The sequence below is a fragment of the Lupinus angustifolius genome, chromosome LG17, assembly GCF_001865875.1.
Source record: "Lupinus angustifolius cultivar Tanjil chromosome LG17, LupAngTanjil_v1.0, whole genome shotgun sequence".
Taxonomy (NCBI): domain Eukaryota; kingdom Viridiplantae; phylum Streptophyta; class Magnoliopsida; order Fabales; family Fabaceae; genus Lupinus; species Lupinus angustifolius.
This window is the reverse complement of record NC_032025.1, coordinates 8,090,317-8,109,719: the sequence shown is the minus strand read 5'-3', so window position 1 is coordinate 8,109,719 and position 19,403 is coordinate 8,090,317. Positions and strand designations below refer to the sequence as shown.

General features: G+C 32.9%; 1 protein-coding gene across 4 annotated transcripts; it reads right to left on the bottom strand.

The window, feature by feature from the left end:
• Window positions 941-10,764, bottom strand: LOC109331790 (cationic amino acid transporter 2, vacuolar-like). 4 transcript variants are annotated; one of them, XM_019566506.1, is made up of 15 exons: window positions 10,404-10,764; window positions 9,666-9,760; window positions 8,990-9,191; window positions 8,619-8,703; window positions 8,177-8,317; window positions 7,842-7,960; window positions 7,671-7,767; window positions 7,410-7,582; window positions 7,241-7,307; window positions 5,869-6,027; window positions 5,138-5,387; window positions 4,780-4,885; window positions 4,265-4,377; window positions 3,977-4,052; window positions 941-1,286 (listed from the first exon to the last, which is right to left on the bottom strand). In XM_019566506.1, the coding sequence occupies exons 1-15, from the start codon at window positions 10,454-10,456 to the stop codon at window positions 1,142-1,144; spliced, it is 1,881 nt and encodes a 626-aa protein (XP_019422051.1). In that variant the 5' UTR covers window positions 10,457-10,764; the 3' UTR covers window positions 941-1,141. The 4 variants fall into 4 exon arrangements, with proteins under 4 accessions (XP_019422051.1, XP_019422052.1, XP_019422053.1 ...); XM_019566507.1 differs by lacking the exon at window positions 9,666-9,760 and adding an exon at window positions 4,658-4,662 and having other exon boundaries at window positions 4,265-4,375; window positions 4,786-4,885; window positions 10,309-10,763; XM_019566508.1 differs by lacking the exon at window positions 9,666-9,760 and having other exon boundaries at window positions 5,144-5,387; window positions 10,309-10,764.

Here is a 19,403-nt window from a genome sequence, read left to right as displayed (position 1 = left end):
TGAAGCTGAGTATGTTTCAGCTTGCCATGATGCCTATTAAGCTTGAAGAAATGGAAGTTGGGTTTGAAGGCAGTGTAGAGCTCTCAGTTGATAATAAGTCAGCTATCATTCTTGCAAAGAACCCACTGACACATGGAAGAAGCAAACACATAGAAATAAAATATCACTTCCTTAGAGATCAAGTTGGAAAAGGCAAAATCTGCTTGAAGTATTATTGCAAGACATATTCGCAAATTGTTGATATAATGACTAAGTCATTAAGGGTTGATAGATTTAGAGATTTGAGAAGGTTATTAAGTGTTATATGTTTGTAATAAGCTTTAGAATTAAGGGGGAATGTTAGAAGTAGTTAGTCAATTCTATAGCTATTTATAGAAGTTAGTTTTAGTAGTTGTGTATATGCTTACTATAAATAGCATGTACATTATATTAGTTAAAAATAATGAGAATCTTTGCTGAATTTCTATATACTTCTCTCACATAAACATTTCCTCATTCCTGCATTCAATCCTCTCTTCTTTCTCTTGGATTATCTGCTTCTTCTTCGTGTGAGTTTTCAGTGAGGAGAGGGTAATCAACTTTCTCTCCGACACAAATAAGATGTATGCTTTTGAATTAGAAAAAGTAGATACTTTATTATGGTTTGGGAAATATGAAGGCAACTAGCCTCTTGTGATGTTGTCTTTGCTACAAAAAAAAGTAGGAAAAATGAAGAATTGATGAAAATAAACATTTATATTTTAATATTTTTGTCTATCATATTGTGATATTTTAGAACACATCAAATACATAACAAAACTAATATAGTATGTTATATCCTGCTATGATATGCTAACCAAAGTTATTTAAACAAGCAACAAGGTATAGTAAAAAAAGAAAAAAATTCGAATTACACTTTTCATTTTTTGAACAAGTCCCGGATCAATAATGGGGAAGAATAGAACATGATTAAAGACATACGGCAATGACATTTTTCTTAAGAAGAAAACAAGTACACGACTAAGTTTCTTGAGAAGCATTTCCTATATTGGGATTATTATACAAAAACTAGTAGAGCTACACTAATTTCATTAGCTTATGTAACAAGCAAGCTTCACACTTAGAAGTTTGGCCTAATCTAATGTGCATAGATTAAGCAAGATCATGACTTTATCTGATAGATTTCTTCTACATGAGTTGCTGGAACATAAATTGCATCTTTTAGAGAGCTATGAGTTCTTCCATAAAATACATAAACTATTAATCCTGCTGCCAACCATACCGAAACTCGCAACCATGTACTAACTCTGAAAGAAAGACAAAAGAATTAGAGAGTGATAAAGTAGAATTCAATAAACAAAATCTAAACACAGAAATATATAGTTAGTGCTAGTGCTGCTCTTTATTCTTGTAGGTTTATTTGTAGTTTATTTTTTAGGACATGAACATTTTGGCCATTAGTAAATGCTTTCCATTTTGATTCCTCAAATTGCAAGAAAATGTAGTTATTGAATTGAAGTACATTTTTTATTAATCTATTATAAACTCTATATAATTATGAAGTGAGGAGAAAGAATATCTTATTGAAAGCAACTGAACTGGAATTTTTCTAATTAAATTAAAGTAACATAAAAATATGCATTTGGAGCTTCTTTTCTTGATTCCCTTAACAGTTGAAGATGGTAAGTTTGTCATCATGGAGGAAGACATAGCAGAAAGAGAATAGCAGCCATATTCTGATACTCCTTCTAATTATAATAATTGTATTAATAGGAGCACAAGGGGTGTTCTCCCAAGATACATTGAAGATCAATTATTAATCTAAGGAAGCCCTGTGACTTATGGGGCTAGTAAATGAGTTAGGCATTGAGCAAGGTGGAGTTCCGCTGCATTGTGACAGTCAGAGTGCTATCTTCTTGGCAAAGAATCAGGTGTATCATGCTAGGACCAAACATATTGATGTGAGATTTCACAAGATCAGAGAGTTGGTAGCTTGTGGTGACTCATATCTCTAGATAACAGCAATACAAGTTATGGGCTTGGGCTGATGTAAAGGGGTTGGGGTAGAGGGCTATATATATTGATGTTATGTAAACCTAATGTAACAAGGAGAAGAATAGTAAAACACTAATCCTTATTCTCTAATAATATATAGTGGTAGCCGCTCAACGCTCCCGGGGACGTAGGCACAATTGGCCGAACCTCGTTACCAAATCTCTTGTGTTATTCTCTTGTCTCTATACTCTTTACTATTTGATTGTTCGCTTGTTCCCAACAATTGGTATCAGAGCCAATTGGTAGATGACTCTTAACCCAGACGTCAGATAATGGCTAAAGAGGGTGAATGTGTGATGGCTAGACAAGGTGCGTCAAAGGTAATGGCAAAGATAGAGTAGATGAGTTGAAGGAGAAGGAAACATGGCGAAATTGTAGTGTGGGCGTTGTATATGTTGATCTAGAATCCCAGAAATTCATGTACTGGATTAGGATCAAGGTGGAGATAGAGACAAAGATGTTGAGTTAGATGCTGACAATATCTCTCTAGATGTTGAGAGAATGTTCTTATTGGAGATGAAAAAGAGAATATCGTAATGACGTGTGTGAGACGTCATAGTGAAAGATATTAATTGTTAGTAGATTCACTAAAGCACAAGGGCGATGGCTGACTTTGATGTAGGGTGTGACATGGGCATTGGCTTGGATGCAAGGATGTGACACATATATTAGTTAGCATTGACGCATGGTGAGTACTGTGGGTATACTCTTTATGGTGGGAGTATGATAATTCTTTTGAACTAGGATTGTCGGATTAGACAATGATGGTAGCGGTTGAGGCTTTCCAAGGAAGCTCCAAGGTTCAGTTTGACCGAGTATTGAAGAGGACGGTTGTTGGCGAACTTTTTTGTAGAAGTTCCAATATATCGAAAGACTTCCTAGCAATAGGTGGCTAGGCGGCGTGTTCCATTTGATGGCAGTACGGGAAGCTTCACTACAAGTTTGGAGAGCCAGGCTCTTGATAACATCGTCAATGATACTCAGAAGGTCTATGTTGTCAGAGTGCTATCTTCTTAGCAAAGAATCAGGTGTATCATGCTAGAACCAAACATATTGATGTGAGATTTCTTAATATCAGAGAGTTGGTAGCTTGTGGGCAGATACTATTGCAGAAGGTTCACACTTCAGAAAATGCAGCTGATATGTTAACCAAACCGGTTACTGTGGACAAGTTCAGGCATTGCCTGAGCTTGTTGAACATTCACTGATGATGGACTATGGAGCGCCCCCAACCCAATGGCGGAAGATGGAGATTGATGATATTCGCCAAGGTGGAGATTGTTGTGCAATGACTCATATCTCTAGATAACAGCAATACAAGTTATGGGCTTGGGCTGATGTAAAGGGGTTGGGGTAGAGGGCTATATATATTGATGTTATGTAAACCTATTGAAAACAAGGAGAAGAATAGTAAAAACACTAATCCTTATTCTCTAATAATATATAGTGGTAGCCGCTCAACGCTCCCGGGGACGTAGGCACAATTGGCCGAACCTCGTTACCAAATCTCTTGTGTTATTCTCTTGTCTCTATACTCTTTACTATTTGATTGTTCGTTTGTTCCCAACAAGCTACTGTTAACAGGCGTGGATTAATGGAGGGGCTAACATGCTTCACGAATTTGAAAGTTGGGGACTGAAATGATAATTTAAATTTATTTTGTACTAAGTTGGTGCTCATGGAAACCATATAGGACTCAAATAGGTGTTTAATCTAATTATAAAATTGAAAACTCTTCAGTTATTTTTAGATCATGGACTCAAATGATTTTCTTCAGTTTCAAGATTTTAAATCAGTAGACATAGTAACATTTTAAATGGTCCCCCTATGCCATATAGAGTTTGACAGAAAAAAATATGTTTAAAAGTTACTTGACAAACTATATGCATATTAAGCATTATATGGATATTAAGTATTGTAAAAATTAACTATTAATGCTTACCCAAGATTAATAAGTAAATAGGAATTTATGAGAATGCAAGCTATCGGCAGCAGTGGCACAAATGGACAAAGGAAACCTGAAAAGAGATATAAAAAAAAGTTACTTCTCATATACTGAACAAAATTCATGGCTAACTTACTTTCTAGTTTTTATTAATCATATAGAACACATGTTACAGTCCATGCCTAACACTAAAACCTCTGAATGGCATCTATATTATTTCGAGATTCTCGCTCTGCAACGGATATAAACCTATCAATCATTAGAGCATAATTGTAAGTCATATACCTCCAGAGTGCCCAAAGTTGTGCCTTGCATCATCTTGATCTATACAGGTTAGGAAGACAAGGCCAGACAAAAGAAGAATGCTTCCAACTCCATACAAGGCAAAGCGAACTGAACTGGTAATAGCAACAAAAAATGCAGGAAAAGACTAAGAATAAAGAAACCATAAAAGACAAACATTAATAAAGTGCATAAATCTATTGTGGCCGTTCTTCTGTATTAATATTATCAAAGCACTCCCCTTCCCTAAGAGTCCATTTACGAGTTCGGTTTTGGAGGGGAAGGGAGCCATGTAATACACTTACGAGAGGACTCTAAAGCCTTCCTTTGTCCTTCCTTCCCCTCCAAGACCCAACTCAGAAACGGACCCTAAGGATATGGACAAGTCTTTAAATAGTCTACTTCCTTTGCATTTTAAATCAACTGACGAAACTGTTTACGGATCTTGACTGCATATCAAGAAATATTATTGTATGTGAAGCATGAGAAAAGCTATGACAATCTGCCACTAGACTCACCTAAACAGATTTAAACCTGAAGCAGCATATGTGAGAAAAACTGCCCCTAAGCATGTGAGTGCTATTATCCACCCAACCACTCTTCGCCTATTACCCTCACATAAATCTGCACCGATAAGAAAATAGAAGGAAAACACAACACATTTCAGATGACAAAAGGAAAGGCAAGACATAAAGTTAGAATAAAAATTAATAGTAAAAACTGTCTGCATATAATCTAAATCAACCACAACTATGTACTACGAACACAAGTGAATTGGTGTTAGTTACTTAAGAAATATAGATTACATATCTTGAACACTAAATTTACATTGTTTATGCTAGATATTGGTAAATAAGAAGGAATATTGTAACTCACGGTTACCTATGGCAAGATGTTTAGCAATAAGGGGATAAGTAATTGAAAAACCCTCCTTGGCAAGTAAAGGTTTTGTGTCCTCGGAAGTACCAACATTTGCTTCTGCACTGCTCAAACTATACCGCATAGACACTGTAGCAATAGAGTCCTCGAGAGAAGGAGGCAATGGGACTTTATCTGGAGGGATATATCTAAGTATCAACACGGATACTGCCACCATAGTGAAAGCTAGAAGTGTGCCGACACTAACCTGCAAGAGAAAAGCTAAATGCTTTTTAATACTAATTTAATATATACAAGACAGTGCGTTTCTTTTTACATATGAAAGTCAAAGAACCTAACAGATAAGACCTTATATGCCATCAGAACAACCTTAGGAATGTTCATTATTTTCAAAAGAGAATGGAAACAGAAAAAGGAGAATCTATTGGTGGAATTTCAAATGTACCGGTCAATTATTTCTCCACATGGATTTAACGGGTCACGTCAAATAAAACTGGAACTCTATTTCTTAAACATATTGGTTGTAGGCTTGTAAATTGTAATTGAAGATCATGATTTCCTTGAAACATAACCCATATAATGCATCGCCATACAGTTATGGATATAATGATAGATTGAATAATGATGAATGAAGACAATATCAAACAAATGACAATTCGTACGAATCGAAGCTAATAATGCAATCCAACATGTTCAGGTGATCCTGGTTGTCTTAATAGCAGACTTACCATGCCTGCAAGTTCAGAGACTTCCATAAAAAATGCCAAAACTGCAGCCGCGAGGCCGGTAGCTATTGTGCTCTTAACAGGGACACGAGTGTGCTTATTTATGTCAGAAAAAAATTGTGGCAGCAGTCCATCCCTTGCCATAGCCATCAAAATTCGAGGCTGAGAAACATTAAACAACAACACAAATTTTCCGGATAAATACTTCTTAATAAAAAGAAGAAAATTCGTAATAATTAGAAAGCAGTCATTGCATAAACAAGCAAAAGATATGCAGCTTTTACTTGGAGTATGATGATATAATTGAGATTCAGTATACTACATCCAAGTCTTGTAATCCATAATTTATGATACACACCTGTTTAAGAATCAAGGCTATATGGATACTAGAAATCATAGAGTATTACAAATACCAGATTATACCTACCACAATTTACTCATTACAAACATTGTACATTTTCATTAAAACTTCATTTCATTTCATCCAACATTGAGCTCACCAAACAAGGAAAGATACAACAATTACACTAGTTAGACATCATTAATATGAGAATCTACAGTTCCATTTTACTTTGCATAAATCATACACTTCAATCCAAATCTACGAAGATTTATATTTACCTATAATAATTTAATAAGTGCATGTGCCTCAACAGTTTCTTATTTCACATTTTTCAATAGTAATATTTGTTAGAGGGCCTTACAAGAATATATGATACAGTAGTTCATATAAATCAAAGTACATACTTAAGACAAATAAAGATGCAATACTTGTGATAGAAGGAACAAGCACAAAAATCATATAAAAAAGTGTGGTTAGATCCTTGGCAGTCATTGTAGTGCATCAGTGAGTATTCCTGCCTATCACATGCGTGACGAAAGTTTGATCCCCAGTGTTAGAGGTATTAGTGCAATAAAGTTATGTTTGTTGTATGTTGTAGTTCGAGGTTTCAATCATATATAGGCAAAAATGTTATAGCTAATCTGGGAACTTCTTTATCAATTGAAAGTAGAACAGGAACAAGGATTTCATTTTGAATGAGACAAAACCGCAATAATACAAAAAGGATGATGTGGTTCCATTAAGCAAGTAATAGAGAACCTTCAGCTAGTAGGCCTAAGACATATACATGTGGAATAACTAGGCATTCACACAGAATTAATAATCATCTTTAAGCCTTAGCAGTAGCCAGTAAGTCGATAAACTTTTACCATTACTCGCATTCAAAATATGAAGGTGGACATTTTTCACCGAACATAGAGAAGTTGCACATCAAATATATTTGATTGGCATTGAGGGAAGCATAAAGTAAACGACAATTTTTTAGGTTTAATACAGAAGCAAAGAAGAACACCAAGGTTTCCGTTAATTTACCTGGGGAAGAATCCCACCCATCAATGCAGAGCAGAGAGCTGTAAAAGCTCCAACATTTATAATGTAACTGCAATCACAAACATGAAACTTGACTTCGGCAACAACGGTATCTATTCAGCCATCAAATTTCTACGAAAAATCAGATGCGCCATAAAGTTTATTAACTTACGCTGCCCATTGCATCCCATGCTCGGCAAATGCAGATGATATGGGGGTGTCAGGGTTAATTGCATAATAAGGTACTAAACCAACAACAACTACAGAGATTATCATGTACAATCCGCAACAAAGAAACAGTGCACCACCAATGCCCAAGGGCAAATCTCGTTGAGGATTTTTCACCTGTTCATCAAGTGAAATATTATTATGAAGTTTGAAAAATGGAACAACCTCAATTACATATCAGACTGCATGATACTATCATCTATACCTCTTCAGCAGTGCTGGCAATTGCATCAAAACCTATATATGCAAAGAACACTGTTGCAGCACCAGCAACCACCCCATTAACCCCATAGGGAAGATACCTATTAAGAGACAAGTTTTCAGTAACTAAAGACAAAACATATCCAATTCGGAATTTTATAAAATGAAAGAGTACCCCGAAGGAAGTCCATATCCATTCCATCCAGACTTGAACCCCATGTAACCACCAGCTGCTACGACAAAAAGCAAAGCACATACATTCACTAAAGTGACTACACCTTGTACCACTGTACTCTGCATGATAAAAGTTAAAAAGAACTCTTAGAAGGATACATTTGGATACTTTAATTGAAAAAATAAATAACTATTTCATGGATAGTGGTTGTGCAAGGTTCACAACCCATGTGCAAAGGATGCATACAATAAGTTACATGAACCAAATGATAATGAAACTAACTCATACAGTCAAGATATTTAATCAGATCAAAGAGGATTGTAACAGAAACATACCTCCTTGATCCCCCAACACAAGAGTCCCGCAACAATAAATACCAAGATTGCTGCGCAAGGGTCTACAACCACATCGATCCCAGGAATATGTTGGCGTGACAAAAAGAAGGGTAAACTATTTGGACCTCCAAAAAGAGCAGCCTAACCAGACAAGTATAGATACATTGTCAGTAATCATTTCAGATAAATTTTAATTTTAATTAAAACAAATAAATCGGACACTATTACTTAGATATGTAAAACGTCTAATAGAAGTTCTGAATTTGAAAATTAAAATTGAAAGCAGAGTATTTTCAAACTCATGCACAGACAACTCTAATTTATTTGCTCAAACTATTAGAAAATATAAAAGAACAACTACAAGTTTAAGTTCGACGTAGATGATGCAATCAAAGTGCTCTAAGAAAAGCAAGATTCAGTAGAAGGGATAAAACGACACTACCATATTAGGGGATACGCCACGAGCAACAGCAGCACTACCAATTGTATACTCCAATAACAAGGACCAACCAATCAACCAAGCAACACTGCAAACAGTGTAATCATTTCTATTAACCAACATATATCAATTCTAAATTTACAACTACAGCTATTTTTTTAAATATCATGATGTAAATTAAATTCACCTCAACCTCAATAGATTTATAAATAATGTTTATCAGTAGGACCATATTTATGAGAAAACCACCAAATATTAGACACTGAATCATTTTCTCTGCACAAGCACTTTAACATTGAAGAAGCAAAATTAAAATTAACAGTTAGAAGGGTGAACAGAAAACTTTTTGAACATATGGAAAGGAAAAAGAATACCCTTCCCCAAGACATATGTATGAATAGTGATATGCACTCCCAGCAGAAGGGCAACGACTAGCCAACTCTGCATAGCAAAAGGCCGAAAGACCAGCTGCTATTCCCGCAATAAAAAATGAAATGGGCAAAGCCGGTCCTGTATGCTCTAGAGCAACCGTTCCAACCAGAACGTACACTCCAGCACCTATTGTTGAACCAACACCTGATCAAAACATATGGAACTCAATTTAGGCGCAAACAATCTTATAACTATATAATTCAAGGTTTTGAACTGTGGTTCACGGTTGTAATTGTGATATTTCTGTTTTAGTAGTGTTTACAACCGCATCACAACCACAATTGTGGGAGTGGCTCCACGAAAGTGCATTTTGCACTTTTGAGGTCAAAATGAAGTAATATAAACTATTGAATGTGATGAATGATTAAGATCATGGTTTTAAATCTGGGTCCACCACCACTACAGTACTGTAATATAAAATTTTTGTAGTTACCAACAACACAGTAATTGCAGTTGCGGTTGCTGCGGCCACATTTGACCACAATAGTACTTAATCCGAAACCAAGCATTGGTTAAGATTCTTACACCTCAATTAATGAATCAACACTAGAATTTGGTCTAGATACATTCACTTTTTAGACTCTAAAGTGCAAAGTGCAAGAGATTGAATGAAATTACCAACTGCAATGAGATGAGGAATACATAATTCTTTTGCAAGGAGACCATGAGTTTTCCTACGTGATGAATCCACTTGTTTCCTTCTAGTCAAGAATCTCAGAACTCCATGCACCCTAGGGGTGAGCACGGGTCGGTTGGGCCGGGAAAGGCTTATCCCTTATCTGGTCTTAAATGTTGATTGGGTCAACTTTTAAATTGGACTTGATGTTAGACCCGAAACTAACCCGACCCTAAACGTTGACCGAGTCTGCTTTCGAATTCGAACCCGACCCTAGATGTATTGTTAATCATATATTTATGATAAAAAATTAGTAAATCAATCACACTTTCAAGAAGGATGTCATTACTCTATACATAATTGAATAGAGACACATAAAAACATGGTAGTGAGTGAGAGACCATGATCTATATATTGACAGAGTCTAATTTTTGAACCCGAACTCGGTCTTAGACCCAACAAGACCCGACCCTATTCGGACTCAAGCATGATCGGGCCATACTGGGTGGGCAGATAGGGTGAGACTCTGCTCAACATTGGTTGAGATTCTTACACCTCAATTAATGAATGAACACTAGAATTTGGTCTAGATACATTCACTTTTTAGCCTCTAAAGTGCAAAGTGCAAGAGATTGAATGAATTACCAACTGCAATGAGATGAAGAATAGATAACTCTTTTGCAAGGAGACCCTGAGTTTTCCTACGTGATGAATCCACTTGTTTCCTTCTAGTCAAGAATCTCAAAGAACTCCATGCACCCTCTTGTGCTTGCGAACCAACCGAAACACCCATCAAAGTTAAATGAAGAAAAAACCAAACTTTGCTCAATCACCAAAACACTACAGCTACCCAATAAATAATAAAGTAATGATCACAAAATTATTGTAAAAAAAATAATGAAATATAATTAATTAATCTCAAAGCTTTCCTTTTCAGTTGAAATTGATAGCGTGCAGATTAAGAAATTCTTTTCGGTCATTTTGTTGTTACGGAAAATGAGTAAATCGTGTGTTTTTTATGGAGTGGTGAAGATTTTGTTTTGAAAGAATCTATGTTGTAGTTGTTTTAGATTGTTGTCAATGTTGTTTATTGTGTGAAATTATTGTCGTAATGCTCCGAAGGACGATGATGACGTGACAAGGATATAGAAGATTGATTGAATACGCTACATACTATGCTAAGTTAAAGTATGGTGTTCCTTTATCCACGGGTCTTTATTATAAGTTTTCATATTCAATTACAAACTAGATATTTTTGACAAATGTAATCTTTACAATTTGGAGGAGGGAATGTATACACTCGTGTGACGTAAGAATTTTATATATAGTTAATTTATTATTCATTGTTAATCGTTATTATATCTTCAAAAAAAGAATATAAATGAATGGTGAATAATATATTAATTATATATAAATATTATACTGATTTATGTATTATACCTTATAATTTGGTTCTTTATTTCCAATACATTCCGATTAATGATATAATATGAGAAAAACTAAAATGATATATATATATATATTAAACAAAAGTACACTTTATATCATATTTAGTAACTTTGAGTAAAAATAGATTTAATATGGTTTAGTACTTGAAAAATCTTTTTATAATATTATTAATTTAATGATGAATGATATGATTATTACTACAACAAATATAAAATTTGATTTCATTACAATTAAATTAGATTTTAAGATAAAAATAAAAGAGGATAATGTGTCAAATATTACCATTGGCTATATACTTTATGAATATGAATGATAAGATCAATTATTTTATTTCTATTATAAACTTTGTAACATATACATAAACCACTATAAATGGAATAATAGAAGAAAGTAACTACTTGAGTAAAGAACAAGTAATTTATGTTAGTTTTTAGTAACTTAAATAAAAACTTTTCACTAACAATGGGTAAAGTTAGCAATGATATAGTGAAAGAGTGATTCATTAAATAAACTGAATAACAGTTAAATTATATTTTATAATAACTATAATAAAATTATAAAATAAAAATTATTATCCTCATCCTACAACTTAATTATTGAAATGTTACAATGATCATGTTGAAGGTTTGATTCTATATTGTGTCATTTTAAAAATATGGAAAACTTTCATGCATAAACAATTTCTGACCAGCATAGTATAATATGGTTTAACCAATATTGACGAGTACTTTCCAGTTTTGACATGTTTAATTATATGTCCAATATAATTGTTATATCGTATCTATATAATAATTGGTTCACCGCTTTACCGATTGAACTATGTATTTATTAGGATGGTTTTTTAGTATATTAATGCCATCTATCCTTATTGTTAATGTTGTATATCAGTCCTAGATTTTGGGTAAATAGAACTAACAACTCGGGTTTTCGTAGGATTTTGCAATATTTCTTGGAAAAGCATTATTTCTATCTTCTTCTCTCTCTTAGTGCAAAGCATACCTTAAGCCTATACCTTTTGAGTAAGGATTTTTTCCATTACTAGAGAAGCTAGTATCACACAATAATAAACAAAAGACAACATATAATAACACTTTTTATTTGAGATTATTTTGATAAGGGTGTATGGTCATAGTGAAAAAGATGAAGTGTATCATAGAATTGCCTTTTATTTACCTTCATTTCCTTTTCTTTCCTTTTCTGGAAAGTTAGCTAGTAAGTGAAAAGTAGTTGCTATTATTTTTGGAAATCAATTACATCTTGTATAAATCAAGCCAATTAGCTTGGTAATTCATTGAGTGAAATCATTACCATAATTCATTGAAGCTAAGTAGTTACAATTATTTTTGGCAAATTTTGCTATGAATACGGTTGTGTATTCCATCTAGATTTGTTGTGTGTGTCCAATATCTTCTTTGCTTTTTACATTCATCCAAATTCATTCTTCTTCTTTCAACCGTCATTTTGTTGGTTAGCAAGGACTTTATCTTCACCTAGAGGGGGTAAATAGGTGGTATACATTAAAATTAAACTCGATATGAAATGCAAAAGATATTCTCAAAAAGTACTAATTTTAATCAATTAAAGGAAGAGCTAATCAATTATATGCATACTTAATCAATTAATCAAATGGTTTTCTTGAAAATCTTTTGGTTCTTAATTCTTGCAAACACCAAACTAATGCGCTCTTAAAGTGATTATAGAATGTGATTAATAGAGCAGATTCACTTATGCAATGATCACTAAATAAATGCTATTAAATATTACAAAAATGCGATAATTGCAAGTAAGTAAAAAGAGTAGGGTAAGAAAGAAGATGATATAGCCGATTTAATCTAGGTTCAATTGCTTGCCCACGTGCAATCTATATCCAGACATCCCCTTCTAACTTGGGAGATTTGCTTCACTAGAAGAAGTCAAATATTTGTTACAAAATACTTCTTCACCTAGACTTCTCTTGGACCTAGCTTCTAATGGCTCCTCATCACTTATAACCAAGTATGCAACATGACCTCTCTTGGACCTTGATTGCAACCTAGGATTTCTCCCAAATTTATCTGCTTATCCTAGGTGATACCTCACACTCTCCGGCCACGCCTTCGTAACTCCAAATACCCGGATTCGTTATAGTAACCCTTGTTATACTCCAACCACCTCACGAATTGGTTATTCCTAAATGAGTCATGAAGGGTATAACGAACATATCCTGTCTTCACATTGGGTCAAGAACGAGATCAGAAGAATCAAAAACTACTAATTCATAGAGAGCCATTGAACCGACCCAACCATCAACCAGAGCTGTATGCATTATATGGACATAAAGCAAACGATCGGGATCAATTTGAAACAAATTTGCAAAATCGACCGTAAAAGATGTTTACAACTTTCCAATGTACCTTCAATGTGCTAAAACATCCACTAACAATTTATAACACATCGCTAATAAATCTCACATATAGAGATGAAAATGAATGAATAAGATTCACAAAAGGAAAATTTTGAAACTCTCAATATTTGAAAATACTCGCTTTTCAAAGATAATAAAAATCTCTCTCTTTTCACATGAAAAGTTTTCTCTTTTCTCAATATTCACTCTTGAAAATGTGTATCACTTTTACATCAAGTGTAAAATGTCTTGTTCTTATTTTTTTTAGTTCTAGAATATATTTTTTGCATAGGGCAAATGATGGTAAAATACCATTCACTTGGGGATAATCAATTAAACTTTACTTAATCAATTATCATTTCTTAAAAAATATCGTAGATTCTAAAACATAAACTAATTTAATTGATTAACCATATCCTTAGGATATATTGAGACTTTATACTACTAGATTAATGCATTGTTCGATTCGAAATTAATAATATGTGGCTTATCCATTATTTCGTACATGTATTTTAAAATTATAAGTAAAATATCGTATAATTTTTATATGTTAAGTTCTTTCTATATATGCATAGACTTATTTTTCACGATTTAAATACACCCACACACCTTGACAACACAAAATTAAGTGACAGGTAATTTATATTATTTTTATACAAAAATGGTAGGTTTAATAAATGTTGATAGTGATAGAGTGATTTATTTAATAAATTGAATAATAGTTAAATTATATTTTATAATAAATATAATAAAATTATAGGTTAAATATTATTATTTTCAACCTATAACTTAATTATTGTAATGATTCAATAATTGATCATGTTATAAGTAACTATTATCTTCAAGGTTTAAATCTATATTGTGTTATTTTAAAAATATGGAAAATTTTCATGCATAAACCATTTTTGATCGGTATAGTATGATATAGTTTAACCAATTGATCAATACCTTCCAGTTTTGACATGTTTAATTATATGTCCAATAAAAATGTTATATATTATACCTATATTAATATCATCTATCTTTATTGTTAATGTCATATATCAGTCCGAGATTTTGGTAAATGGAACTAATAACTAGGTTTTCTAGTAGGACTTTTCAATATTTCGTACAAAAGCAATATTTCGTTCTTCTTCTCTCTCATCATGCAAAGCACGCTTTAGGTTTACATATTTTGAGTAAGAATCTTCTCCATTATTAAAAAAGTAAGTATCACATAATAAATAAAAAACTATTTATAATAATACTTTTTATTGGAAATTATTTTGATAAGGGTGTATAGTTATGGTGAAATAGATCGATGAAGTGTACCATAATTTTTCCTTTTATTTCCCCTTATTTTCTTTCCTTTGCTTTTTGGAAAGTGTACCATAGCTTGGTAATTCATCGAATGAAATAATTACCATAAATGATTGAAGTTAAGTAGTTACAATTTTTTTTGGCAAATTTTGCTCTCGATACTGTTCTGTATTCCATCCAGATTCATTCTATGTATCCAAGATCCTATTTTCTTTTCACATTCATCCATATTCATTCTTCTTCTACTTCCGGCCGTCATTTTTGCTGGCAAACAAGGGCTCTACCTTCACCTAGACGGGGTAAATAGGTAAACATATTACAATTAAATTTGATTTGAAGTGCAAAAGATATTCTCAAAAACTACTAATTTAATCGATTAAAGGAAGAGTAAATCAATTAACACAGAGCAAACTTAATCGATTATATGCAAACTTAATCGATTAATTAGATGGTTTTCTTGAAAATATTTTGGTTCTTGATTCTTTTGATGCAACAAGAAGTAGTGACTATACCAAACTAATATGCTCTTAAAAGTGATTACATAATGTGATTAACATAGCAAATTCACTTATGCAATGATTACTAAATAAATGCTATCAAATAATGCGAAAATACGATAATTGTAATTAAGTAAAAAGAGTAGGGTAAGAGAGAAAATGATACACCCGATTTTATGCTAGTTTGATTGCTTGTCCACGTGTTATCTTCATTCAGAAATCTCCTTCTAATCTTGGGAGATTTGCTTCACTAGACGAAATCAAATGTTTGTTACAAAATACTTCTTCACCAAGATTTCTCTTGGACCTAGCTTCTAATGGCTCCTCACCACTAATAACTAAGCGTCACAATGAGACCTCTCTTGGACCTGGACTCCAACCTAGGATTTCTCCCAAATTTATCTCTTTCTCCTAGGTGTTACCTCACACTCTCAAAGAGACAAATTTGCAAAAGTGATCATAAAATATGTGTACAGCTTTCCAATGCACCTTCAATGTGCTAAAACATACACTAACAATTCATAACACAACCTTTTGATGAATATCACATACAGAGATGAAAATGAGTGAGTACGATTCACAAAAGGAAATCATTGAAACTCTTAAGATATGAAAATACTATCTTTTCAAAGACAGTAAAAAACTCTCTCTTTTTCATATGAAAGGTTTTCTCTTTTCTCAACACTCTTGAAAACGTGTATCACTTTTGCATCAAGTGTAAAATTTCTTATTATTGTTTTTCTAAGTTCTAGGTTTTTTTTTGCATATGGGAAAGCATGGTAAAATGCCATTCAGATGGGGATAATCGATTAAACTGTTACTTAATTGATTTATCTTTCTTTAAAAACATCCTAGATTCTAAAATAGAAACTGACTTAACCGATTAACCATGTCCTTAATTGATTAATGAATTTCTCATTTACAAAGGCTTAATCAATTTAATAAAGTTAATCGATTAAGGATTTTCTAAGAAGACTTGGTTGAATATGCATGGACCTCTAACATGAATGACGAATGCATGATGCATGACTTTGAAAAGGAAATGAGTATAAGAGTTTTATACATTGTGAGTCATTTACACCTCATTCATTTTTAATCATCATTGTATTTTCAATAAAAATAATACAAATGAATGGTGGACGATATACTGACTATGTATAAATCTTTACACTGACAATACGTAGATATTACACTCTTATAATTTTGTTTTCTATTTTCAATACATTCCAATTAATGATATATAATGTAATACGTAAAAAAACTAAAATCACTATCTTAAATGGTCCCTTAAAAATGATCAATATTTATTGGGGTACTACTAAGGGTATCCTTTTACCTTTTGAGTAAGGAACTAATTCCTTATTGGGTACATGGCTGCCCCTCTCAATAAACATCGCTCCCAGGAATCGAACCCTTGACCTTTTGGTCATTTTGAAGATCTAGAAGAGTCTTACACCAATTGACCAACGCGTTGTTGATAAAAATTAAAAATATAGGGGATCCACTTAATCCAAGAGTAAGTTTTTTAAACTTACTCCAAATTTTAGTCATCAATTCTAGGGGAATGCAATGTTTTGAATTAGTGAGTAGATCTAAACTATTAAATGTCCTTAAAATTGATAGCTAGGATGAGGAGTAAGTTAAAAAAAACTTACTCTTAAAGTAAATGGATCCCACTTTTATGATATATCTTACACAAAATTACACTTTATATCATATTTAGTAACTTTGACTAAAAATAGATTTAATATGGTTATATATTTAAAAAATATTTTTATATTACTATTAAATTAATGATGAACTAGCGTGTTGACAGACACTATCGTGTGTTTCAACTCGCTTTCCTATTGTTTGTAACGTGTGGTGTACATGTTTTAAATGTCAAATATATTAGTCGAGGTGAAGTATATGATTATAGTGAAATAATTGAAATAAATTTATCATGTTTAGAACGTAATATGGAAGGTCATCATGAAATAGTTTTCAACTGTGTTCTTAATTGTGTATTAATGATTACACAAATTAATAGATATGATAAATCAAGTAAAGAATTTTTAAGTTATGAATCATGAAATTGAGAAATAATTCTTTGTTTTAGACATAAGTTGTGAACATTGTAGCCACAATGTCCCATTAAAATGGACACTAAAATCGCTATAATTTTTATTTTGGGGAAGATATAAACAGTAATGAAATTGGTAAAGTAAATATAAAATGTGTACATAATTTGTAATTGAATGACCCAAAAGTAGTAGGATAAGATGGAGAAAAAATAATGTATTCTCAAAGTAATGATGACACTATTCTTGATACCTCATTTTATGAAGAAACAAATTTCTAACCGAAAAACTTATTGCAGATGAAATAGTAACTCTTATGCAGAGTACAAAATAGGATATGGTAAATCTGTGACTGTCAATAGATGTGTGATTGTTTAGAACCGTTGGGTTGTTCCTTACAATCCTTTGTTGTTATTGAAGTATGATTGTTACGTAAATGTAGATGTATGTAGTAGCATTAAAAACATAAACTCAACACAATAGAATATCTTTAAAAACAGTATTCTTTGTAAAATCACTCTCTTTCCCTTGAGTTGTTCCTTCTTTGATAAGAACTTTTGTGGTAGCTTTTGAAAGCCCTCTTGGTAGAGCAACATATAGTTGTCCATGCCCAAAGATATATTTAGGAAGATAAATACCTACATTGGGAATGGTTTGTCCTTGTGCCTTATTTATTATGTGTGCAAAACTTAATGGCACATGAAATGGCTTTATGATAAGAACAAAAGGGAGTCCCATATTGCTTGACGTTTTTAGTTTAATCATAGGCAAAAAGGCTCTATCTCCAGCATGTTGGCCACATAGGACTTCCACATCTAACATATTCATGTATGTTCCACGACATAGTGATAAGTTCAAAAAACATACACTTTTCACCATCATTTTATGGTACTTATCTTATGCAAATTGTAGAAAACAAACTTAAATTAACACTTTTTAGGTGAATTTTGCATGATTAAATAAATTAGTTCTTTATTAATTCTTGTCCAAGTTTTCTTTGAGTTTTGTAGGAAATTGAATATTAAAGAATAAATTCAAAGATAGACAAGAATTCAAGCCAAAACTCAAGACAAAAGCTCAAAATGAATTGCTAAAAGTAATCAAGTTAAAGCATGGCATGCTATGTGCTTAATTTGGTTACTTAGCCTTGAAGAAAGGTAGCTTACTTCGTCTTGAAGAAACCTAAGTTAAGGTAGGCCAATCAACTTGCAAAAATCAAATGCTTACCTTAACTTAAAGAAAACAACCCAAAAGTGCTAATAAACCAACAAAAATCAAGTAATAAACCAAAGGAAAAAAGGTTGCTTCACCATGAAGAAATCAAGCACAAAGTTGTCTAGCCAAGCCAAGCACCAAGCACCAGGCCAGGTTAGCTAAGCTGTTGAAACAGGCAGCTTAGCATGGAACCAGGTCAGCTAAGCTGCTGAAACATGCAGCTTAGCGGGGAACCATGTGTGCTAAGCGGCTGGTGCACCAGAAAAATGATTTCTAGGTCAACTCATGGAACATCTTACTTTTTCTTTGCTTAAAGGCCAAGAACATGACCTCATGGATGACATAAGGCTATGACAAGAAGGAGGAGGTGTCACCATGCATGTAACCTAGCCTACCATAGGGGTCAAGTAGGGGCCAAAGTGGCTCTTCATTGGGGCCAATGGTGAGCAGCTTAGCTGCGAAATAGGGCAGTTGAGCGCCCAACACTTTGGCCTATAAAAAGGCATGAAATTCTAATTTGTAACACATTGTACATTCTTCCTAAATTCTTCCTAGTTTTTTATGTATTTATACTTCTTCTTTTATTCTAAAGTTTGAATTTTAATCATTCAAGTTGGTGCTTTGGTTAATTTTATTTGTTTGAGAAGTACTTAATGCTCTTTTTAGATTGATCACCTAAAAAATGATTTCAAGTCATAAAAATTACTTGTCTCAAACACTTAACAAATAAACTAAGAAGTAGTTGTACGACTTAGTTTATTTGCCAAGTTAAGCATACTTTTCTTAAGATCTTATATTCATTACTACTTCAATATTAGAGTAGCCAAGATTAGGGTG